Consider the following 24121-nt stretch of genomic DNA (forward strand, 5'->3'; position numbering starts at 1 on the left):
GCCAGGGGGAGCTTTTAAGATGCGAAAGAGGTGTCACTTCGGTCTCCAGTGACTCCTTCGCCCCTGAATAAAGCTTAAGACTGAACGCCCCACTCCAGAAGCACCACTCTTGACCCTCACCTCAGGACCGCAGCCACACTGCTTTCTCTCCGGTCCTCTGTCCCGCTCCCTCCTGCCCAAGGCCTTTGCCCATCGTGTCCGCTGCTTGGTGTTTTCTTCCTCTGATTAACTCCTACTTATTTTACAGCGCTCAGCTTAAGCACCACCCATTCCAGAAAGCCTTTCCTGATTTTCTCATTTATGCAGATCTCCTCTTTCAGACCCTGAGAGCACCATGAAGGCAGGTAACACCCGTGTCCCCAGAACTGTTAAATACTTGACACAGAACCAGTCCACTGTATTTGTTACATGTTTACTAATGTCCAGAAACGTCTGGAAGGAAGACAGCAAACTGAGCAGAGTGGCCTCTAGGGCTGGGGAAAGGAGAGGCCACTCATTACTCTGCACTTTGGGCGCACTGAATAGCATTCTTGGCTTTCTACAACAAAAACCTTTACTGGATCTGCTTTTGAGTTAGGACCAAAATAGCGATGAAGCTGACCTTTCTTCGAGTTATGAGGCTCAAATCAAATCAGGCACAGACAGGGAGAAGGGAAGTGGAGAATGGGCATTTCCCCAGCAACCTTGGCCTCTCCCGCCCCGAAATGTTCCCAACAGAGTCCCAAAACCCGGCCCAAACGTCATCAAAATATTTATTAAAACCAAAGCAGGAGGGAACAGAGCTGTTAGGAAGCAAATCAAAGTGCAGATTGGAGGGTGGGGCAGAGCAGTGGGGAGGCAAGCGCTTCAGACACTGCAGGAGGGACCACAGGGTCTGGGCTGGGGGAGGCCTTCACCACCCCTCCTGCCCACATCGGTAAAGGTCCCCCACTCACCTCTCCCATCTCATATCCATCCTGGGGGGCAGCTGGGGCCCTGAACTGGCCCCCTGGAGAGGGCCCACCCCACCATCCGACCACCCATGGCTGTCAGTCAGTCTGTCTCCCTCCCTCACTTTCCCAATAAATAAATCACCCAGGCCTCAGTTCCTTCAGTATGGGGCAGAAGAACAGCTCAGGGACCCCTGCCCTTGCTCAAGGGTAGAGGGAGTTGGGGTATCAACCCCACACCCCTCCTCCCCTTTGCTGATTCCCCAGGCTCGCCAAAGAGGCCTCGATAAATAAATAACGCTCCATTAAAGCTTCAATCAGAAAAAACCTTTAAGACAGAAGTGCTCTCACCGTCCTACACGCCCAGCCAGCCAAAGCCTCCCCACCTGGCCTAGTCAGAGCACCAGATTCTGGGAGCAGGCACTGCCCTGGGCCTTGTGGGACCCCCAGAGCAAAAGGGCCGAAAGTGCAGTTAGAGCCCCCCACGCGCACACATGGACTCATGCACACACATGTGGACACACTGGGGCGTGTCTGCAGTGCACACACAGAGGTGTATGTTCACCTTCATTCCCCGGTACATGCACACACACATGCTCACACACATTCACCCCCGGTACACACGTGTGGGTGTAGGCTGCATGCACATACACACCACACAGACTCCTTCCCTTCCTGGCTTGCTCAGCCTCCTAGCGGTAGCCAGACCCCAGAGCTAGAAGCTTCTGGAGACAGGAGAGAGGGGTATAAATTAAATGTTTCCAAACAGGCTGGGAGGACGGCCAGGGACAGGGGGCTCCAGGGCTGCAGAGACAAGGTGAGCATCTCTGGAAACCCTGGTCCCTCCAAGCCCTGTCAGAAATCCAGGGGGGTGAGGTCCCCAAAGTCACAGTCGAAGAGGTCTCTGATGCCCTCGCCCTCCTCGAGGCCGAAGTGGTAGTCGAGGGCCTCGTGGGGTGGGGAAAGGCTGATGAACTCCTCAGGGAGGAGGCCGGAGAAGTCCTCCCGCACATGCTCCAGGAGCGAGTCGGCCGCCACCAGCGGGGACAGGCGGTCCTCGTCCACGGGAGCCCGCAGGCTGCCCATCCGGGACAACAGCGGTTCTGGGGAGACGGGGAACATCACAGGCCGGGGATGCCCCAGCAGGGAGGAAGGCAGGGGCTGTCGTGCCTGCCCACCCCCCAGAAGAGGGGCCCTGCCCCACCCCACCCACCTACCCTTCACCCACCTTGCTCCAGGCTGAGTAGAGACTGGCTGGGATCTGTGGTGAGGGATGAGGGGGGAGATGATGGTGGTGGTGACACTATGGTGGCAGAGTCAGTGGCCCTGTTCTCCTCCTCAGAAGTGGCCTCCTGGGACGGGGTCTTCCCAGGGCTGATCCCACCTACGGTCTCCTCAGGGCACAGGAAAACATCGATGGGGCCTTGTTTGCTCTTAAGGGAGATCTGAAAGGTCTGGGTGGAAGCAGCAGGCAGGGTAAACTGAGGCCCAGGTGACCACCAGCACAGCTCAGCCCAGCCCAGTTGGGCCCAGAGTTCCCAGATCTCACCTCCGAAGAGTCCACGGCTTGGAGCTGGGTCTCAGGAGGGGCTTTGATCACCATAACCATCTGCTCTGCAGGGTCTGCAATGCTACGAAGGTCCTGACACGTCACGTAGGCCAGGGTTGGCAGAGTCAAGGACCACATGACCTTTGACTTCTAGGGGGTCACTCACTCCAACAGCTCACAAGGCAGGGCTCACACCTGCCTAGTCACTCCTGTCCTCCAACCTCCTACCCTCTTAAAACCTACCTCACTCCTGAGTTTCAAGTTCCACATCTGTATAATGGAATCACTCTACCCATTGAATCCCAAGGTAATGATAATGGCTACCGGGAACGATTCCACGTAAAATGTTCAACACAACTCCAGGCCTGGTGCTGGGAATTTATTTATTTTTTAGAGGCAGGGTCTCGCTATGTCACCCAGGCTGGAGTGATGTGGCTCAATCAGAGCTCACTGCAGCCTCAAACTCCTGGGCTCAAGTGATCCTCCCACCTCAGCCTCTTGAAGCACTAGGATTACAGGCGTGAGCCACCACACCTAGCCACTTTTCTTTTTTAATCTGTACAATTTCAGAATTGGATATTATTATTCCCCTTTTATAGATAAAACTGAGGCCGAGAGGTTAAGCAATTTATCCAGTGTCACAACAGTGAGAAAATGCTGAGCCAGGATTTGCAACCAAAATCAGAGCCCTTTCCTAAATCCAAGCCTCTCTAGCCCCACTTGGGTGGAGCCCCTGCCTGCTAAGCCTGCCTTCCACACCCTATGGCCAATGCAAGGATATCGCTGGCTGTCAGTGTCCTCGGAGAGCAGGCGCAGCTGTGTAGTACAGATATTCATCAGGTGGTCCAGCTGCTGCTCGCTCTCCTGCAGCTGCCGGAGGTCCTGGGTCAACCCCTCAAGCCGCCCGCCAACGCCCACTGTGGTGTGGCTGCCCCTGTGGGGAGGCACCAGGGAGGGTAGGGTTAACAGTGATTGGCCCTTCTGGCCAGGAGCCCTGGGCCTCAGGACAGAGTCTGCTGTTGCCTCTGTTCTGTGAGGCCCAGGCGAGCCCTTGCTTCTCTCTGGGTCTGGCTCCTCAGCTGGGCTCCAAATCAGAGTGTCATGGGCTTGAAGTCTGGCCCAAATATAAACACCTACATGTCCCTTAACCAGGGCGGGATAAACAAATGATGGGACTGACATGCCACGAAATATTACACACACACACACACTTCCAAGACATGCTGTCAAATGAAAAAAAAAAAAAAAAAGAAAAGAAAGGCTGGGCTTGGTGGCTTATACCTATAATCCCAGCACTTTGGGAGGCTGAGGCCAGAGGATTGCTTGAGCCTCAGGAGTTTGAGACCAGCCTGGGCAACACAGTGAGACCCCACCTCTACACAAAATCAAAGAAATTAGCCAGACATGGTGGCATGTACTTGTAGTCCTAGCTACAGGTACGGCGCTTGAGCCCAGGAGGTTGAGGCTGCAGTGAGCTGTATTTGTGCCTCTATACTCCAGCCTAGGCGACAGAGCAACACCCTGTCTCAAACCACCCCCCTCCACCCAAAAAACCACAAAAGATGCAGAATCGAACGATCTACCAAAAAATGAAACGGCAGGTGTATCAAAGAAAGGGTAGTAGCAGGATGACTGGGGCGAAGGCGAGAGGGGGAAAATAAAACAAGAATAATATATCTATGCCAGACAGATCTCACCGAGGGCATGAGAAGTCAGGATAGTGGTGACCTGGCGGTGTGAGGGGTTGGCAATGACTGGAAAGGGGCACAAGAGAACCCTCTGGGGTGTTGAAAATGCTCTTATCTTGATCTGAATGGTGGCAACCCAGATGAATAAATATTTAAAGCTGCGCTGGGCGCAGTGGCTCACGCCTGTAATCCCAGCACTTTGGGAGGCTGAGGCAGGCAGATCACCTGAGATCAGGAGTTCGAGACCAGACTGGCCAACATGGTGAAACCCCGTTTCTACTACAAATACAAAAAGTAGCTGGGCATGGTGGCAGGTGCCTGTATCCCCAGCTATTCAGGAGGCTGAGGCAGGAGAAGCACCTGAACCTGGGAGGTGGAAGTTGCAGTGAGCTGAGATCGCACCACTGCACTCCAGCCTGGGTGACAGAGTGAAACTCCATCTAAAAAAGAAAAAAGGAAAGCTGCAACTGAGGTGGATATGTAAGATTTGTGTGCTTTTTACCATCTATCATCTCAGGGAAGCTACCTCTCCTCTCTGAGCCTGTTTCCCCAGCTATAAGATGGGGATGCAGGCAGCCACAGTGGGTATTACTACCAGCTCCTCCAGGCTGGCATGGGCAGGTGTGCCTGCCCTCCTGTGTGGCCGGTACCTACAGCCACTGGATGTGGTTCTTGGACTTCTTGGCAATGAGCTGGATGCCCTCGAGGACGTTGGTGATGTCATAGATGCGCCGCTTCTGCACTTTCAGCACCTCGGCAGCCCAGTTCAGGTCGACGACACCGTCAGCCGAGCGGCTCAGCAGCTCCAGGAAGCGCTTGGTGGTCAGATTCAGTGAGGTCTCATAGCGTGACTTCTCCCCCGGGGATTTCACACCTGCGGGGGTGTGGTCAGGTAAGACAGGGCCCTTCAGCATCCACCCCCACCTCCAGCCAGGCCTGCCACTCTGGCAGTGCAGGGCAGCAGGATGATGGGGGCTGGGGGACAGCCAGCTCCTTCCCCTTGGCGAGGCCAACCACAGCATTCTTCTTCTGGCTGGGGAACTCCTCACCCCTCAGGGCCTGGAGAAACCAAGCCAGGTGGCCACTCCAACTGCCCATCAGGGTCCTCAGAGGCCTGGCTCAAGCCTGACAAGCCAGACGTTAGCTTGCAAGCATGTTTGTCTGTTCAGACCCCTAACCTGGGCCTGGTCACAGGGGGCCTGCCCAGCCCAAGCTCCATAGGTACCTTTTCCTGGATGGCGGCCTCTGCCCCGAGCCGGCCCACTGCTCTCGGCCAGGTACTGATGGTCAGTTTCCAGGTCCAGCCTCCGCTTCACCTGTGGCGAAAACGGGAGGATGCCCAGTAACCAGGAGTGAGGCCAGAAGAGACCTGGCTTAAGGCTGGGTGCCTCTGGGCTACCCTCGCCTCAGTTTCTCTAGCAGGATGCCTGAGTGTGTGACTGAGGGAGATCAGAGGGGACACAGCCTGAGAGTCACAGTCCTACCACACAGGACATTCAATTTTCACCACTTCTCTGGGGTCTAGCGGTGGATTTAAAACACATCCGCTAACTTTTTGATCCTTCTCCTTCAAAAGATGAAGCCTAATTCTCCTCCCCTTATGAGCCAGATCTGGTAACTTGCTTCTGGGGATGAATGAATGGAATGTGGTGGAAGGGATGGCCTGTCACTTTTGAGACTGGGTCAGAGGCGCTGGAGCTTCCTCCTTGCTCTGTATTGGGCCACTTACTCTGCCATGTCATATGGGCACTCAAGTAGCCCTAAATGATGGGCAAGAAACCATGGCCTCCTCCCAACAGCAACACTTAGTCACAACTTCTGTTAGCAGCCAGAACCCAAACACTGGCTGAATCTCCAGAGACCCCAAGCCAGAGCTGGATAAGTCTTCCCTGAATTCCTGACCCACAAAAACTATATAATAAATGTTTGTTGTTTTAAGGCACTATTTTTTTTTCTTTTTTAGACAGGGTATCGCTCTGTTGCCTATGCTGGAGTGCAGTGGTATGATCACAACTCTCTGCAGCCTAGACTTCCTGGGCTCAAGCAATCCTCCCACCTCAGCCTTCCAAACAGCTGGGACCACAGGAGCACGCCGCCAAGACCAGCTAACTTTTCTATTTCTCGTAGAGATGGGGTCTCCCTATGTTGCCCAGACTGGTCTCAAACTCCTGGGCTCAAGCAATTCTCCCACCTCAGCCTTCACTGTAGTCGTGCTGGGACTAGTCAGCCACCATGCCCAGCTAAGCCACTGATTACATAGGTCCCTTGGCTAAATCACCTTCTCTCTGGTTTTTGACTAATCTATACGCATGGTAGCAGCTGGTGCTCATCAAGTTCCTTGCATCCATTAGTTCATTCCATTCAATGGACTGGCTATATAAAAATGGCCCCATTTTCCAGATAAGGCAACTGAAGCCCAGGGAGGCCCAGGAAGTGGTAGAGTCAGGATTTGTACCCAAGACGGTCTGAGGAAGAACCCAAGCTCTAAGCACTCTGGCTTAGTTCAGACACTCCAGGATCGGGACTGTCCTGTAGGTCTCACAGGCTGCTCAAAAGCACCCGGACCAAAACCAGACTGATCTTCCCCTCTACCATCCACAGGGTTTCCTGAGCTAGAGTTGTATTCAGACCCACCTGTCACCCTCCTCACATGCAGCTGCCAAGAACTCCTCATCACCACGGTGATCACCACCTCCCCCATGGGCTGCTGAGCAGACTCCACACTGGTCTCCCTGCCTCTGCTGCAGCCAATCCTCCTACAAACCTTACCATGCTGCCGCCCCTGCTTAAGGCCTTCCTCCAGCTCCCCATTGCCTTCGTACTCTCATCTGCCACTGCTTCTCTAGAGGAACCCGAGTCACGTTTTCCCAGAAATCTAGACTGCCCTTGCATCCCTCCCACCCTCCCCACTTCGCGCCTGCTCCCTCTACCTCTGTGGGCAGAAACCTTCACCATCAGCTAGGAGATGTCACCTCTTCTCCCTCTGAACTGCCTCAAACCCGACCTTTTGCCACATTCTGTCTCTCCCTACACATTTCTGCAGATTTATCTGTCTCACCCTCAGAGGTGTCTGAATCACCTGAGAATCCATAGTGCCTGCCATGGAGCCTGGCATCAACAAATGTTTGCTGAATGAACCCCTGCATGCTGATGAACCACTCCCTCTTGTGCACATTCACTGACTTTTGAAGGCACCCAGGGGAAAGAAAAGCTACTGTGCTCTAAGCACTGCGTACTCAACTGCTTCCCCTGCAACCCTCCGGCCACCTTTTGGCAGGTGCTATGATGGCCTCCACCTGAGAGAGGCCACACAGTGAGAGGTGGACCCAGGACTTGCACTCTAGCGGGCTGGTACAGAGCCTACACTCATACCCACCACATGCCCCACCTGCCCAGAGCCCAGCCAGAATGTATCCCCCTCCATACTCGCCCCGGGGCCCAAACCCTAGCATGCTCCTGCCATCTGCACCCCTTGCCTTCTCCCTGGGATCCCCGCCCTTGTCCACCCCTGGAGGCAGGTCAGTGCCACGCCCTAAAACAAAGGCTTGAGTGGATGCCACTTCTCCCTAGATAAACCACTTCTCCCTAGATAAACACTGGCAGAGGGGCCCCGAAACGCAGGGGTGAAGACATTCACTGCTGAAAAAATCTGGATGACTCGAACACCCATCCATGAAGCGGGTCATGAAAGCTGTGGTTTGTTTAGCCCCTTGAACACCACGCAGCTATCAAGGACCGAGGCAGGTTGACAAGAATCTCCTCACACATACAGACAAGCAAAACACTGTCACGGGGCGATATATTTATATGATCCCTTTTGGATTAAAAAGCTCATGAAACTTTTCTCTGGTTCAGTTTCTATTATTGTAGAATACATTTCGGGGCAGCCTCTGGGAGGACTGTGGGAGACCAGTGCCATATCTGAACAGTGTGAATGATACAGGAAAAACTACAATTTTTAAAACTTTAAAAAACAAAAACTGTCACAACCACCACAAACAAAAATAGCCTTAGGGAAAAAAAGGAAAAAATGAATAGGGCTGGGATCCTGCCATCAACTTTCTAGTTTCTTAAGAGTTAAGTTTTTGGCCAGGCGCAGTGGCTCACGCCTGTAATCCTGGCACTTTGGAAGGCCGAGGCGGGCAGATCACTTGAGGTCAAGAGTTCAAGACCAGCCTGACCAATATGGTGAAACCCCATCTCTACCAAAAATACAAAAATTAGCCGGGTATGGTGATGCACGCCTGTAGTCCCAGCTACTCGGGAGGCTGAGGCATTAGAATCGCTTCAACCCAGGAGGCGGAGGTTGCGGGGAGCCGAGATGGCGCCACTGCACTCCAGCCTAGGTGACAGTGCGAGACTTCATCTCCAAAAAAAAAAAAAAAGAGTTAAGTTTTCAGCTGGGCATGGTGACTCACACCTGTAATCCCAGCACTTTGAGAGGCTGAGACAGTCAGATTGCCTGAACTCAGGAGTTCAAGACCAGCCTGGGCAACATGGCAAGACCCTCTCTCTACTAAAAATACAAAAATTGGCTGGGCATGGTGGTACACGCCTGTAATCCCAGCTACTCGGGAGGCTGAGGCACAGAATAGCTTGAACCTGGGAGGCAGAGGTTGCAGTGAGCCGCAATCACGCCACTGCACTCCAGCCTGGGTAACAGAATGAGACCCTGTCTCCAAAAAAAAAAAAAAAAAGTTTTCTACAGTAAACATGTATTATAGTTATAATACTTGAGTTTGTGGAAGTGGACAGGCAGGGCCAAGAGGAATGGCTGAATTGCACAGAGCCTTGTATGCAGAATGCCTGCTGGTATAGAAGCTAAGCCTGTAGCTTATTTCAAGGACTGTGCCAGACAAATGCCAGTGCAGAGAGGCCAAAAGCCGAACCTGTGGACTTTCTGGACTTCAGTTCCAGAATGGTGCCAGCCTCCTGGCCCTTAAGTACACTGGGGGCTGGGGCTCCTTGTCTCTGGGCCTAGTGCCTCCTGGGCATTCACTAACTCAACAACTGTTGAATGAATGGAATGCCCAGGCCAATGAGCCTGCCCCTGACAGGTGGAGTGGAGGGCATTTTTCTTTGCCCCTGTCCCTCCCTTTGATCCTAGAACCAACCCATAATCCTGTTCAGTTCTTTGAGGACAAGACCCTCAGGTTCTGTTAGGTTTCTGCAGACCTGAGCCTTCTATAATGTTTGTCACACAGCTGAATGGAAGATGCTTGCCCAGGTCCCACGTGGTACCCACAGGAACAGGCCCCTGGAGTACAGGAGACAGGCCACCTGGCCCACCCCTGGTACAACCCCCTCCCACCCACTCATTAAGAGCAACGGCCCCTAAAAGCCATTCCTGCCCTTTCTTCAACTTGTATCAGCATCCCCAGGAAGCAAGGCATCCCAGAGGTCAACATCAGAGGAAACGCAGACTGGTCTCCCCATTCAAGAGCAGAATGACATGGGAAGATTCTAACATCTCTAGGCCTCAGCTTCCCAATCTGTAAAAAGGGACTGCTGCTGATGGGGTTAAATGAGTTAATTAGGTAAAGCGCTTGGCACAGAGCCTGGCACACAAGACATCCTCAAAACAATGGTGGCTGCTATTGTTATTATTATTAGTATTGTGGTGATTCCGGAAAGCAGCACTGGGCAAGGGGCCAAGAGGGTTGGGGAGCCTCTTCAGGATGCCTCAGGGACCAGCTGCCACCCACACCCCCATCAGCAGTTAGGCAGCTTCTACGTCCTTGTCCTGAGTCCTGCCTCACCCCTCCCACTTGCTCCAAGCTCCCTGCTGAGACCCTAACCTGCCTGGCCAGACCCCACCTTCACCCATAGGCTGCACCAGTCAAACTGGTCTCCACACCCTGCCCTGCGCCCCACAGGTCCCAGCTCCAGGCTTCTACGCCTCCAATCCCTTCTCCCACTGGAATTCAGCCGCCTCTTCTGGGCCCCCCAGTCTGAATTCGTCTTGAGCTCAGCGATCAGGGAGGGCTTTATTAAAGGATCTCCCTGAGATTTTCTCTCCTGGCACTGGGGGCCTCCTCTCCAGCTCCCAGAGGCCCAGCCCACCTAGTCCTTCTACAGAGACTCAGGGGTCGGCCTGCCTGATTAATGAGGTTCCATGGCAACCAGGGCCTGGGAGGGTGGAGGGTGGCAGATGGAAGGACAGGCAGAGGGAGGGGATCAGCAGCTGGTCCAGCTGCCCCGCCCCTGCAGAGAAGGCCTCCCAGCCAGGAGGGCTGTCCCCAGAGGCCTGGCCGGCTAGGCCTGCACCTGGCAGTCAGCATCGAGGCAGGAAGGAGGGTCTCCTCAATGGCTCACCAACGGTTAGGCCCCAGGACTTTCCTCCGCCCCGCCTTCACTTCCCCTAGCAGCTGTGCTCACTACCGAGATGCAAATTCTGAGCTGAAGCCAGCAGGCCTCAGTTCAAATCCCAGCCCCACCACCTGCAACCGTGTGACCAGGGGCAAGTCACTTTCCCTCTCTGGGCCTCAGTTCCTCCTCCGTCAGATGGGCACAGTGACAACACAGCTCACAGCGGGGTTGTGAGTTTAGCTAGCTTGAAGTCGCCCAAAGGCCTGGCATGCAGTAAACGCCAGTTGAATACACGTGGGCTACTATTATCACTGAGTCCGACGCTGGGGAGGCTCCGGTGAGGAAGCTGAGGCCCAGAGCACAGAGGAGCAAACAGGGACCGGCCCGAGGTCACCCCGCACCCCAGGGCGGGGCCCGGAGGCCCAACCCCGGCTCTGCACCGCCCAGCCTGGGAGCCTCAGTCAACCCCTCCCCCGCCCCCTGCCGCCTCCAGGCTAAACACGGCGCCCTCCCGGGTCTGCGCGGGGGGCATTGGCGGCGCTGTCGGCGCGGCGTCCCTGGGGTCCGTACCGGCGGGCGGCCGAGCGCGGGGCGCGGCGCACTGGGTGTGGGCCGGGGCGCCTGCGGTGTGGCGAAGAGCAGCAGGTCAGGGTCGCAGGGGCCGGCGGCGGGCGCCGCGGGGCCGGTGGGAGCCGGCGGGGCGCTGGCGTCCTGCGCGGCGGAGATGATGACGATCTGCGAGGAGTCGAGCAGCCGCAGCGCGCCGGCCCCGAGCAGGGCCTCCAGCGCCGGCGCGCATGGGCCGCCCGCAGGGGCCCCGGCCAAGGCCATGACGCTCACGGCCCGCGCGGCCCGGGTGACAAGCGGCGGCGGCGGCGCGGGCCCATGGCGGCAGGCCCCGGCGAGGGCTCGATCCCGCTCCGCCCCCGGCCGCCGCTGCCTGCAAAGTCCCGGCCACTTTTACGCGCCAAATCCTTTTTGCCGCGAAAGAGCCACGAGCCGCCGAGCGCCGCCACAATTGGCTGCCCGGGCCGTGACGGGAACAACGGCGGCGGTTCCTATTGGCTTTAACGCGCCGGACCCAGCGGCGAGGGGCGGGATGGGGCGGCGGCGCGGGGCGGTGCGGCCAATGGCGGGGCGGGGCGCGCGCAGGCTTTGTCCGGATGGTGCCAGGCGCGGTCTGACTCCCCGCCCCCAGTCCGGGCGTCCCCTGCTGGAGGCGTGGGGACACGGGAACACAGGCCCCGCCCCGCCCCGCCCCGACGCTCCCGCATCCCACTGACCTTTCTATAGTGCAGGTTCAGAACAGAGCCTCTCTTCTGCACGTGACCCTCAACCTGTAGCCCCCAACAGCCTCAGATTTCCAGAGACTGTGCCCTCTTCTTTTCGGGATCATCAGTTCCACAGCCCAGCCATCAGCCACCTCTTCCATCCTCAACTTGCCTCACCCATGACATTATCCTAATCCTGCACCCAGCCCTATCCCGCTCACCCAGAGCCCAAGCTGAAGAGCGGTGCCTGGAAATGGCGAGGGGGACGTCGGGCTTTCCTGCAAGTCCCATTTTAGCCAAAATCTCCAACAGCCAACGTATAGCATCTGCTTGAACTCATTCATTCCCTCACTCATTCAACAAACGTTTGGAGAGCTTGCTCTGTGCCCCATCCTTAATTCGTGGCCCTAAGGAGCTCACAGTCCAGTAGACAGGGGAACAGAAAGGTAACAGACGTTTATAATACGATGAAGCGGCGTCTGGGCGCGCTGGCTCACCCCTGGAATCCCTGTAATCAGCTGGCGGGGTGGATCGCATGAGCCCAGGAGTTTGAGACCAGCCTGATCAACATGGTGAAGACCCGTCTCTACAAAAAATACAAAAATTAGCCAGGCATGGTGGCGTGTGCCCGTAGTCCCAGCTACTTGGGAGGCTGAGGTGGGAGGATTGCTTGAGCCTGAGAAGTCGAGGCTGCAGTAAGCTATGATCATGCCACTGCACACTAGCCTGGGCGACAGAGCGAGATCCTGTCTCTAAAACAAAAAAAGAAAACACATCACTTCTAGGGAGCCCTCCCCAGGATTTACTCACTTCCTCTATTGCCCACTGCTGCCTCTATTCCAATGCTGACCACACACACTCCTTTTCTCCATCTGCCTCCCCTGCCAATCTAGGAGCTCAGCAGCGACTCCTCCCAACACTGGTCTGGCCCAGAGCAGGCGCTGAGAAAGGTTATGAAAGAAACAGAGGCTAAGCCAGAGGCTGCCTAGACTGTGACAAGGAGACCACGGTTCTCCAAGAGTGGTCCTTAGGCCACTGGCTTCAGAGCCACGTGGTCACTTGCTAATTTTGGGCCCACCCTGGCCCTGCCAAGTTAAAATCTCTAGGTGCCCAGGAATCTGCATTTTAACAATGACATGTCCCCTTTCCAGGTGATATTTGTTATTCTTTTTCTTTTTTCTTTCCTTTTTTTTTTTTTTTTTTTTTGACACTTAGGGAATTAGAAAAGCCAGTATCTTATTTTTTTTCCTATTTATTTTATATAGACGAGGTCTCACTATGTTGCCCAGGGTAGTCTCAAACCCCTGGGCTTAAGAGATCCTCCCACCTCAGCCTCCAGCATAGCTGGTACTCCAGGTGTCTGCCACCTCACGAAGCTTCCAGGTTATTTTTATGCATACTCACATTTGAAAGCAAACTGGTGTACCAGTATAATCAAAATGAGTGGTGCAGCCTCAAATCACAGCTCCTGAGGATGCTTCTCACCCTTAGTTTCAAGTAGGCACACAGACCTTGCCCTGGCCCCTTCCAGGGTTGCCAGGAGAATGAAAAGCATAAGGAATTGGAAAGTGTTTTACAAACTATGAGGTGGTTTAGGAAATCAGGAGTTGTTTTCCCCTCCAATGAGTAATTTCTGAAATTACTCATTGCAAATCCTAGAATGTATCATAGCTAGAAGGGACCACAGAGACCACATAAGCCTCTTGCTGTGTGGATAGGAAAACTGAGGCCCTTTCAGGAGAAAGTAACTGTGAAGCCAACCAGTGACCAAATTCGGCCTACACTGCATTCCCAGCCCTGAGGTCTGCCTGTGCCCCTTCCCCATCCTCTCTCCATAAAGAAGCTGAGGGGTAGGTCCCATTCTAAACAACCAACCCAGGCGCTGGCAGAGGGCAAGAGAAACCAGCACATTCCCATTCCAGATGGAAAGAGTGTCCTTTCCCTGCACCTTCCCACAGGGTCCCAGTAACACTAACATTCATTTGTGTAAAGCCCTCTCAAACCCAAGTCATTCAACAAACACTTATTAAGCACCTGTTATATACCAAGCATTGTGCTGGTTTAACTGTGATGGCTGGCAAGGAGAGATGTCTATTATTATTGCTCCATTTTATGATGAGGAAATTTGAGGCCCAAAGGGCCTGAGTTTACCAAGTAAATGAAAAGCTTATTTTTCAGGCTTGGTGAGGCTGAGGTTGGGGGTTTTCCAAAGTCCTGCCCGCCCCAGAGTATTCAAGTACACATCCAGGTAGAAGTAGGCGCCCTCCTTCCCACAATCCCTCAGGTCCTGCTGAAGTAGAAAGGAGTGAAGACCAGCATTCCTAGCATGAAACCGAGGAAGAGATAAGGGCCTTCTGTACCTATTAATACCTACTTGAAAGCAGAAAAGCCTGATAGATGAGGCCCCTTGGCCCTAAGCCTGGCAGCTCCCGATAAGGCTGTTCTCAATGTCAACAGTTTTCAAAAAACAGTTTCCAAAAAATCCACAGTCACTGGGCAGCCACTTCCATTGATGATCTCCTTTCAACCCCATAATCCCGTAAGTAAGCTTGTTTATCCACATGGTGCAGGAAGGAGGAGGCTCAGAGAGTGGCACTCATAGCTCAAGGTCACACAGCAGAACTGAGATGAGAACTTCACTTGTCCCACTGCAAAACCCAGGACCTGCCCTTGCCACCCTCTGTAAATACCCCAAAAGCCAGGCTCAGCGCTGTCAAGATTATAACGTGTAGTTTCCAAAGGGTATTATGATGGATAGTGGCTTGGTTCATAGGTGCTTATTTCCATCACCACCTTCACCAACCAAACTAGAGGAGTTCGAGGGGATGCAGTTTCTTGGGTCCACAATCCTGTGCCTGGAGACCTCTTTCCCTTGGTTCTTTCCAAGAAGTAGAGTGGTGTAGAGGTGACAGCATGGGCTTCTAAATCAGGTGGGTGTAATCAGAAATCTTGATCAACATGACCTTGGACAAGTCAATTCACTTTATTCAATCCACAGATATTTACTGAGCACCTATTATGTGTCAGACATTGTGCTAGGTGCTGGGGACACAGTTATAAGTAAAACAGACCCCTGGAACTCACAGTCCAGTGGGAAAGTTAGGAATTATTTCTCTGTCACTGCACAGTATGCTTATTAAGAAGTTTGACAAGTGACACAAATAATTTAAACCTATTTATTCCACAAACAGCACCTCCCCTAAGCATACATTCTTAGCTTACAAAAAAACAAAAAGTCACCAAACATGAATATCCAATCATGACAAGGAATGCATAATTGGGAGAAAAGATTCTGTGATGACTGAATTTTATGAAGGGCACAGAGATGTCCATTGTTGAGTTCTGGCAGAGGGAGGTGGGGGGTTTTGCATCTGCAACAATCCCTCGATGCTACCCTGACTGACAGTTTACTGTCCCTGGAGATATTCTGTCACTGTGCCAGTTCTGGCTGTATCTGAACAGACCTCTTGCCCATCCAAAAGGCGGTCTAACATAGAAACAAGCCTTTGGAGTCAGGTGGCCCCCAACCCTGTGGCTTCCTGCCTCTGTGATCTTGGAGAAGTGATTCACCCTCTTGAAGAGCTTCGCTTGCCTCATCTGCAGAATAACAGATAACAGCTTCTTTACAGGATGCGTGTCAAAGTTTAAGAAAACAAAACAAGCAGAGTTTGCAAACTGGCCCCCAGATATAACTCAATTTGCCCATAGAAGATTTTTCTTAAATTATGAATTTGTTTTAAGATTTGAGGAAATTGGAAAATACCACATAAAAATAAAAATGTCTGGCTTTTCTCTTTTCTTTTTTTTTTTTTTTTTGAGACGGAGTTTCGCTATTGTTGCCCAGGCTGGAGTGCAGTGGTGTGATCTCGGCTCACCACAACCTCCGCCTCCCGGGTTCAAGCAATTCTCCTGCCTCAGCCTCCCCAGTAGCTGGGATTATAGGCGCATGCCACCAAGCCTGGCTAATTTTGTATTTTTAGTAAAGACGGGGTTTCTCCATGTTGGTCAGCCTGCTCTCGAACTCCTGACCTCAGGTCATCCGCCCGCCTCGGGCTCCCAAAGTGCTGGGATTATAGGTGTGAGCCACCGTGCCTGGCCTCTTTTTTGTTTTCTTTTGAAATGGGAGTCTCTCTGTCACCCAGGCTGAAGTGCCGTGGCGTGATCTCAGCTCACTGCAACCTCCGTCTCCCAGGTTCTGGCAATTCTCCTGCTTCAGCCTCCCAAGTAGCTGGGATTACAGGCGTGTGCCACCACACCAGGCTAATTTTTGTATTTTTAGTAGAGACGGGGTTTCACCATGTTGGCCAGGCTGGTCTGGAACTCCTGACCTCAGATGATCCACCCACCTCGGCCTCCCAAAGTGCTGGGATTACAGGCGTGAGCCACTGCGCTCGGCCTCTGGCTTTCTTTTCAAACAGCAGTATCTGGCTATACTGGCCAGGCCATCACGGTGCTAAACAGTTGTTGTCCCCCAGCTAGCTAGGGCCTTACCCTCCAGGCTACCAGAGTCCTTCCCTGGCATGCCTCACTCAGTTCTTGCCCTGCCATTCCAGGGATGAACAGCCACCCCCCATGTACAGTGCCTGGCACAGAGTGAGCACCCAAAAAATGTGAGCTACTGTTAGTCTTATTACCGCCAAGGAACTGACTGGTACCAGCACAGCTTCTCTGCCTTGCAAGTAACCAAAGATAACATATGGACAGGCCAGGTGTGGTGGCCCATGCCTGTAATTCCAGTACTTTGGGAGGCCAAGGCAGGTGGATCATCTGAGGTCAGGAGTTCGAGACCAGCCTGGCCAACATGGTGAAACCCTGTCTCTACTAAAAATACAAAAATTAGCCAGGCATGATGGCGGACACCTGTAATCCCAGCTACACAGGAGGCTGAGGCAGGAGAATTGCTTGAACCTGGGAGGCAGAGGTTGCAGTGAGCCAAGACTATACCATTGCACTCCAGTCTGGGCGACAAGAGTGAAACTCCATCTAAAAACAAACAAACAAACAAACAACAACAACAAAAACATGGACATAGAAGAGAGGGAAAAGTGGATATTTGTGGCTGGGCGTGGTGGCTCACGCCTGTAATTCCAGCACTTTGGGAAGCCGAGGTGGGTGGATCACCTGAGGTCAGGAGTTCGAAAGCAGCCTGACCAACATGGTGAAACCCCATTTCTATTAAAAATACAAAAATTAGCTGGGTGTGGTGGCAGGTGACTGTAATCCCAGCAACTTGGGAGGCTGAGGCAGGAGAATCACTTAAACCGGGGAAGTGGAGGTTGTAGTGAGCCAAGATCAAGCCATTGCACTCCAGCCTGGGTGACAGAGTGAGACTCCATCTCAAAAAAAAAAAAAAAAAAGGCAGATATTTGTGATCAAACAGCAGACAGGGGGTTTGGTGCCAGCCAACAGCCTGGCTGTGTGGCCTTGGCCAAGTCCTTCACCATCAGTCGGCCCATAAGTTCTGTGGGTTCGGGCCAGAGGGTCTGAGGTCCAAGGTAACTGCATAGGTCTCAGTCGATTCTCAAGTCTCCCCCCAGCCCTGGTCACTCCCTGAGTGCACGCTCTGGGGACCTCCCTTCTTTCCAAGCCTCACCCACGGCAACTTCCTTTCTCTGCGTCACCCAAGCCTCTCAGGAGGGGTCATGCTTTTCCAAGGAGTGGGGTGAAACCGGACATATGACTGTGCCTCCCCTGACCAGGGCCACAGTGAAGGAGGGAGCAGGAGGCCTTTACAGTCAAGGGGCTCAGTTTTTTCATCTGTAAAATGGTGATGATAATAATCATAGTGTTTACCTGATGGAGTTGTTGGGACATTGAGTTATTAACATGCCTGGCACATAGGGAGAGTTCAATGAATGTCGGCTGTTGTGAAGAGTGCAGAATGACTCCCTGAAGCGGCTTGCCTACATTCCCCTCTCGATTTTTCCTCTGAAGAAATGCTTCTTGCTGGGCGCAATGGCTCACGCCTGTAATCCCAGCACTTTGGGAGGCCAAGGCGGGCAGATCACCTGAGGTCAGGAGTTCGAGACTAGCCTGGCCAACATGGCGAAACCCCGTCTCTACTAAAAGTACAAAAATTAGCCGGGCGTGGTGGCAGACGCCTGTAATCCCAGCTACTCAGGAGGCTGAGGCAGGAGAATCGCTTGAGCCTGGGAAGAGGAAGTTGCAGTGAGCCAAGATCACGCCAATTGCACTCCAGCCTGGGCAACAGAGCAAAACTCCGTCTCATAAAAAAACAAAACAATAAAATAAGTAGCTGGGTGTGGTGGCACACACTTGTAATCCCAGCTACTTGGGAGGCTGAAGCAGGAGAGTTGCTTGAACCCAGGAAGTGGAGGTTGCAGTGAGCTGAGATCGCGCCACCGCACTCCAGCCTGGGTGACAGAACGAGACTGTCTCAAAAAAAAAAAAAAAAAGAAAAAAATGAAAAACTTGTTAGGCTGCAGAATAGCAGAATTTTCATGAAGCAATTCCTGCACTGCCTCCCACATTCTATTAGCCACAAGGAAGAAAAAAAAAAAAACGTTTGGAGGGCAACGAAGCGTGTAAAATGAAATAATACCATATTCCATTGATTCTGACACCTTTTCTTTCATATTTTAACCTCTCTGAAATTGAGGTGCATCCTAGGATCAGTGGACTATCCATTTGTAGTCAGTAACTATTTTTCTTAGGGGCTCAAAATGGCTATCTCATATTGGATGGCATCTTAGAAGTGACAAGCTGTGGTGTACAAAAAGTGCCAGGCTCAGGGCCCGCCACGTCACAGGCCCTCAGGTTGCCCTCATGACCTTCAGCATCCCCAGCACATTCGAGGCTGGTCATGGTGGAGTGATCAGCTTTTCTTTCTTTTTGTCATTTTCTCACTGACACCTGCTGACCCGCCTTTGGTCCCCGGCTTGACAGGCACATGGCAAATGCAGTCAGGGAGGCGTATGGGGAGGGCTCAGGATGGGAAGAGAAAGACTTTTTATAATATATTAAGATATTCAAAGAGGAGGAGCCAGAGATTCTTTTTTTAAAAAACAAACAAACAAGCAAAAAACTCCCCGCTGGAAGCCAGAGTTATATATATGCCACACAGGCCAGGAAACCCAGCAGGCCTCCTGGAGCTGGCAGCGAACCGAAACAGGGGTATTGTGTCCAGGCCACTGGCTGGCTGAGGGACATTGTTAGGGCCTTGCCCTGGCTGGGAAGAGGAGGGTGGTGGGGGCAGGGGGAGTGTGTTCCCATGACTCCCTGGGGAGTAACAACAATTGGGCCAGCTGGGAAGCCGGGGATGCCAGGGGCCAGTGGGCAGGAGGTAGGCCCCCGAGGGGCCATGGAGGGCACCGCGGGGGCTGAGGAGGTGGGGTGCGGGGGAAGGAAGGTCAGGGTCTGTTTCTTAGCTGGGAGGCAAGGCCTAGGAGGGGAAACATGGGCGTCCTTCACTACACCCCCTCCCTCACCCCCTCCAAAGCCCTGGGCCACTGTGTCTCTCTCCAAAGTGCACCCCAGATGTGCCCACTCTTCTCTACCTCTGTCGTCGCCCACCCTGGTCTCCCTCCAGGACCACCACGTGGCTTCCTCACTGGGATGTATGACGCCGGCCTGGCCCCCACACTCTGTTCTATATATGAACTAGAAGGATCTTCCCCCAACATAACCCACATCACGTCACTCCCCAGTCTATACCTGCCACAGGCTGCCCGCCACACTTAGAAGAAAACCCAGACCCCTTGCCCTGGCCCATGAAGCCTGCCTGGTGGATCCAGCTGGCCTCTTGGCTTCATCTCCAGTGAGCCCCACCCCTGCACTCAGTCAGCCAGGCTGGCCCCTTCCCAGCCTTGGAATGCCTTGGGCTGCTCCCTCCTCAGAGCCTGTGCACTTGCAGAACTCTTGATTGGAACGCTCTTCCTCCAGCCTTGCAGAGCTCCCTCCTTGGTATTCAGGGCTCAGAGCAAACATCACCTCCTCAGAGAGGCCTTCCCCAGAAAACAGCCTCCCATTCTCTCCTCCCAAGCCCCCTCTGTCACACTGCCCTGTATGACTTCATGGCACCCCCCACCCTCCAAAGTTCTGGAATGTGGTCATCATTGGTCAGTCTTCCCTCCTTAGGCTATGAGCCCCACATGGGAACTGCCTTCTTTTGTCACTGAATCCTGGCCTCCACCATCACCTGGCACTTTCTAAGAACTCAGCCAACATTAGCTAGTATTTGTATGATTCCTGTGCTCAGGGCTTGGTAAACCATGCCAGCTGCGGCTGGGCGCGGTGGCTCATGTCTGTAATCCCAGCACTTTGGGAGGCCGAGGCGGGTGGATCACTTGAGGCCGGGAGTTCAAGACCAGTCTGGCCAACATGGTGAAAACCCATCTGTACTACAAATACAAAAATTAGCTGAGCATGGTGGCACTTGCCTGTAATCCCAGCTACACAGGAGGCTGAGGCAGGAGGATCACTTGAATGTGGGAGACAAAGTTTGCACTGAGCTGAGATCACACCACTGCACTCCAGCCTGGGAAAGAGAATGAGATTCCTCAAAAAAAAAAAAAAAAAAAAAAAAAAACCAAAAAAAAAAAGACACAATGCCAGTTGCTATGTGGTCAGGTGGGGAAGGCTACTCTTTTTTTTTTTTGAGACAGAGTTTCGCTCTTGTTGCCCAGGCTGGAGTACAGTGGTGCGATCTCAGCTCACCGCAACCTCCGCCTCCCAAGTTCAAACGATTCTCCTGCCTCAGCCTCCCTAGTAGCTGCGATTACAGGCATGTGCCACCACACCGGGCTAATTTTGTATTTTTAGTAGAGATGGGGTTTCTCCATGTTGGTCAGGCTGATCTCGAACTCCCAACCTCAGGTGATCCGCCCGCCTCGGCCTCCCAAAGTGCTGGGATTACAGGCGTGAGCCACCGCGCCCGGCTGGGGAAGGCTACTCTTGCGCAGGGAGTCAGAATCTGGGACCCATGGACCCCAAGTTCCCTGAACTTAGAAAAAAAATTTACATTTTTATTTTCACTAGCCTCTAACTGAAATGGAACATTTTGTTCCATTTTGAATGTAGGCAACAAACCAGAGGACTGTTGGCAGCACATGGGACTTTGTCCCCAATAGAAATCACAGCTGTTTCCATCTCCCCTCCCAGTGCTGCGGGTACCCTGAGATATGCTCGTGCTTATCCTACCTTTGAAATCATGGCCATTTTGAACCTGATGCTAGATCTTTTTATTTTATTTATTTATTTATTTTGAGACGAAGTCTCGCTCTTGTCCCCAGGCTGGAGTGCAATTTCGCGATCTTGTCTCACTGCAACCTCCACCTCCCAGATTCAAGCAATTCTCCTGCCTCAGCCTCCCAAGTAGCTGAGACTACAGGCATGTGCCACCACGCCCAGCTAATTTTTGTATTTTTAGTAGAGATGGGGTTTCACTATGTTGGCCAGTCTGGTCTCGAACTCCTGACCTCAGGTGATCTACCTGCCTCAGCCTCCCAAAGTGCTGGGATTACAGGCGTGAGCTACTGTGCCTGGCCAGATCTTGTTATTTAATGTGTTAAAGAAAGAACATGGCTGGGCACGGTGGCTCATGCCTGTAATCCCAGCACTTTGGGAGGCTGAGGCAGCGAATCAAGAGGTCAATAAATCAAGACCAGCCTGGCCAACATGGTGAAACCCTGTCTCTACCAAAAATACAAAAATTAGCTGGGCGTGGTGGCACACGCCTGTAGTCCCAGCTAGTTGGGAGGCTGAGGCAGGAGAATCGCTTGAACCCGGGAGGCGAAGGTTGCAGTGAGCCTCAATCGCACCACTCCACTCCAGCCTGGCAACAGAGTAAGACTCCATCTCAAAAATAAATAAATAAATAAAAATAAAAAGGAGTGTTCTAAAGGAGCTGATGTGGTCTGGCCCTGATCCTTCTCCCAGCTGACATCCAGCCCATGAGGAGAAGCTGGAGGGAGAGGCCAGAAAAGCAATGAGAATGAGGTTTCTGTCGCAGACACTAGGACCCACACTTCCATTCCACCTGGCTTCTGTCTTGTTTATTAAATTATGACATCTGCAGCAGCTTTGAGCACAGAGTCCCAGCACAGAAAACAGGGCCCCTCCGTTCAGAAGCCCTTTCTCAGAACAACACTCAGAAGAGAGCTCAGCTCTCCCTCTGTCTTCTTTATTTTTTAATTAATTTCATTTTTATTTTTTATCTGAAGGATTACATGATCATCATCTCCCTCTGTCTTCTATCTGGGCGGCACGAGAGTGGGTCCCACTCTACAGGACACCCTCTGCTGAAAATCAAAACTTGCTCACCCCAAATGCCCTTAAAGGTGAACTAAGACAAACTCTCCCCCTGTGAATCCGGAATGAGACAAGCGGAGGAAAAAAATTTCTTTTTATAAAGATCCTCAAATTTGTCATAGAAAGCAACCCATCTGAAGTCACAAATTGTGGTGACGTGGGCTTCGTTTTGAGAGGTTGAGTACAGCATGGTGTTCTGGTTTAGGAGAGAGCCAGGTTCAAAGTCTGATTCTTATACACCCCAAATGCACTCATGGGGAGGTAAAAGTGAACAATGTGGAAGGAAACACTGTCACTAGAATCCCTTCTGGAGCCTCAGTATGGAAGGCTGCAGTGGCGAGCATCAAACAAGGCAGCTTCTTGGCGTCTGGGCCTGTGAGTCACCGCGCTCACATGGGTTCACTTAGCATCTCTAATTTGGGAGCAGAGCAGCAGAAGAGGCCCAAATTAACTTGAGTTTTGTCCTTCCCCTTTTACTTGGAGTTCCGTGGGCCTGAATGCTTGGCGTCATCTACTGTAAGGCTCAGGACACCTGGGGCCATCATCTTCACACTGATCACGGCAAGGATCTGCCCAAGATATTTGGGAGGGGAAGCTGTCAGGGGTGTAGGGGGAAAACAGGCTCAAAGAAAGGACTCACTTTTATATCGGATTATTGATCAAAGAGATCTCCAAACACACAGAGGACAAGGAAGAAATGCCAAAGAGTTGAGATGACATTGCAACGTAAAGGTTTCTTTTAAGACAAAAATAGGTGGCTGTGCATAGAATATTCCAGGAAGGCTGTATGAGAAAGTACTAACAGTGGGTGCCCCAGCAAAGGAAGGGCCTAGGGATGCAGCACAGGTGTAGGAAGGAACCTGACTTTTCCCTGTTACACACTTTTTTTTTTTTTTTTCAGACAAAGTCTCGCTCTGTCACCCAGGCTGGAGTGCAGGGGTGTGGTCTTGGCTCACTGCAACCTCCGCCTCCTAGGTTCAAGCGATCCTCCCACCTCAGCCTCCCAAGTAGCTGGGATTACAGGCGCGTACCACCATACCTAGCTAATCTTTGTATTTTTAGTAGAGACAGGGTTTCACCATGTTGGCCAGGCTGGTCTTGAACTCCTGACCTCAAGTGATCCGCCTGCCTTGGCCTCCCAAAGTGCTGGGATTACAGGTGAGAGCCACCGTGCCCAGCCCTTTTTTTGCAGGGGGCGGGGAAAGGGTCTCACTCTGTCACCCAGACTGGAGTGCAGTGGCATGATCACAGCTCACCTCCCGGGTTCAGGTGATCCTCCCACCTCAGCCTCCCCATGGTGTGCACGGTGTACATGCCACCACACCAGGCTAACTGTAATTTCTATAGAGACAGGGTCTCCCTATGTTTCCCAGGCTGGTCTTGAACTCCTGGGCTCTAGCAATGAGCCTGCTTCAGGGTCCCAAAGTGTTAGGATTATAGCGTGAGCCACTATGCTGGTTATCGACTTTTTATAACTTTGAGTTTTGTACTATGTGTAGTATTGATTTAAAAATATTTTTTTAGGCCGGGCATGGTGGCTCACGCCTGTAATCCCAGCACTTTGGGAGGCCGAGGTGGGCGGATCATGAGGTCAGGAGTTCGAGACCATCCTGGCTACCATGGTGAAACCCCATCGCTACTAAAAAAAACACAAAAAATTAGCCGAGCATGGTGGCAGGCGCCTGTAGTCCCAGCTACTCGGGAGGCTAAGGCAGGAGAATGGTGTGAACCTGGGAGGAGGAGCTTGCCATAAGCCGAGATCGCGCCACTGCACTCCAGCCTGGGCGACAGTGTGAGACTCCGTCTCAAAATATATATATATACATATATATATATTTATTTATTTTAGTCTTACATGTCAAAGAATTAACAGGATTGTAGCAGGTGTTTAGTAAGTAGAGGTTAAACCATTCTATTTCAGGAACTAGCATTTAGGAAGCATAGCACTTACTATGCAACAAGAGCCCTCTGGCCATCCCTGTTTTACAGGTCTTAGAGAATGGAGGGCAGCTAGGAAGGAGCCAAATGGGACTCCTCTCAGATCTGCTGGAAGGCAGAGCCCTGCTTCCCGGCACAGACCACACCGCCTTCCTCCCTGGAGTGTGC

The 24121-nt window shown here is 52.6% G+C and overlaps 2 protein-coding genes across 2 annotated transcripts in view; both read right to left on the reverse strand.

The window, feature by feature from the left end:
• Window positions 1-736: 736 nt before the first annotated feature.
• On the reverse strand, window positions 737-11428 carry E2F1 (E2F transcription factor 1). Its single transcript, XM_024238713.3, has 7 exons — window positions 11046-11428; window positions 5392-5482; window positions 4821-5040; window positions 3260-3412; window positions 2479-2593; window positions 2158-2383; window positions 737-2032 (listed from the first exon to the last, which is right to left on the reverse strand). The coding sequence occupies exons 1-7, from the start codon at window positions 11304-11306 to the stop codon at window positions 1785-1787; spliced, it is 1314 nt and encodes a 437-aa protein (XP_024094481.1). The 5' UTR covers window positions 11307-11428; the 3' UTR covers window positions 737-1784.
• A 340-nt stretch (window positions 11429-11768) lies between these two features.
• Window positions 11769-24121, reverse strand: part of PXMP4 (peroxisomal membrane protein 4) — a 32532-nt gene continuing 20179 nt past the window's right edge. The window contains exon 4 of the mRNA XM_024238716.3: window positions 11769-15343. Coding sequence (XP_024094484.1) covers window positions 15137-15343 — 207 coding nt within the window. The 3' untranslated portion in view covers window positions 11769-15136. The remainder of the gene's footprint in view (window positions 15344-24121) is intronic.

The sequence above is a fragment of the Pongo abelii genome, chromosome 21 (genome assembly GCF_028885655.2).
Source record: "Pongo abelii isolate AG06213 chromosome 21, NHGRI_mPonAbe1-v2.0_pri, whole genome shotgun sequence".
In the NCBI taxonomy this organism is placed as follows: Eukaryota; Metazoa; Chordata; class Mammalia; order Primates; family Hominidae; genus Pongo; species Pongo abelii.

Coding starts and splice junctions, on each gene's coding strand:
- E2F1 (XM_024238713.3), bottom strand. CDS start 11,306: ATGGCCTTGGCCGGGGCCCCTGCGGGCGGCCCATGCGCGCCGGCGCTG. Junction 5,041..5,391: donor AGGCCGCCATCCAGGAAAAG/GTACCTATGGAG, acceptor ACACCCCCGCAG/GTGTGAAATCCCCGGGGGAG. Junction 2,384..2,478: donor AAGCCGTGGACTCTTCGGAG/GTGAGATCTGGG, acceptor GCTTCCACCCAG/ACCTTTCAGATCTCCCTTAA.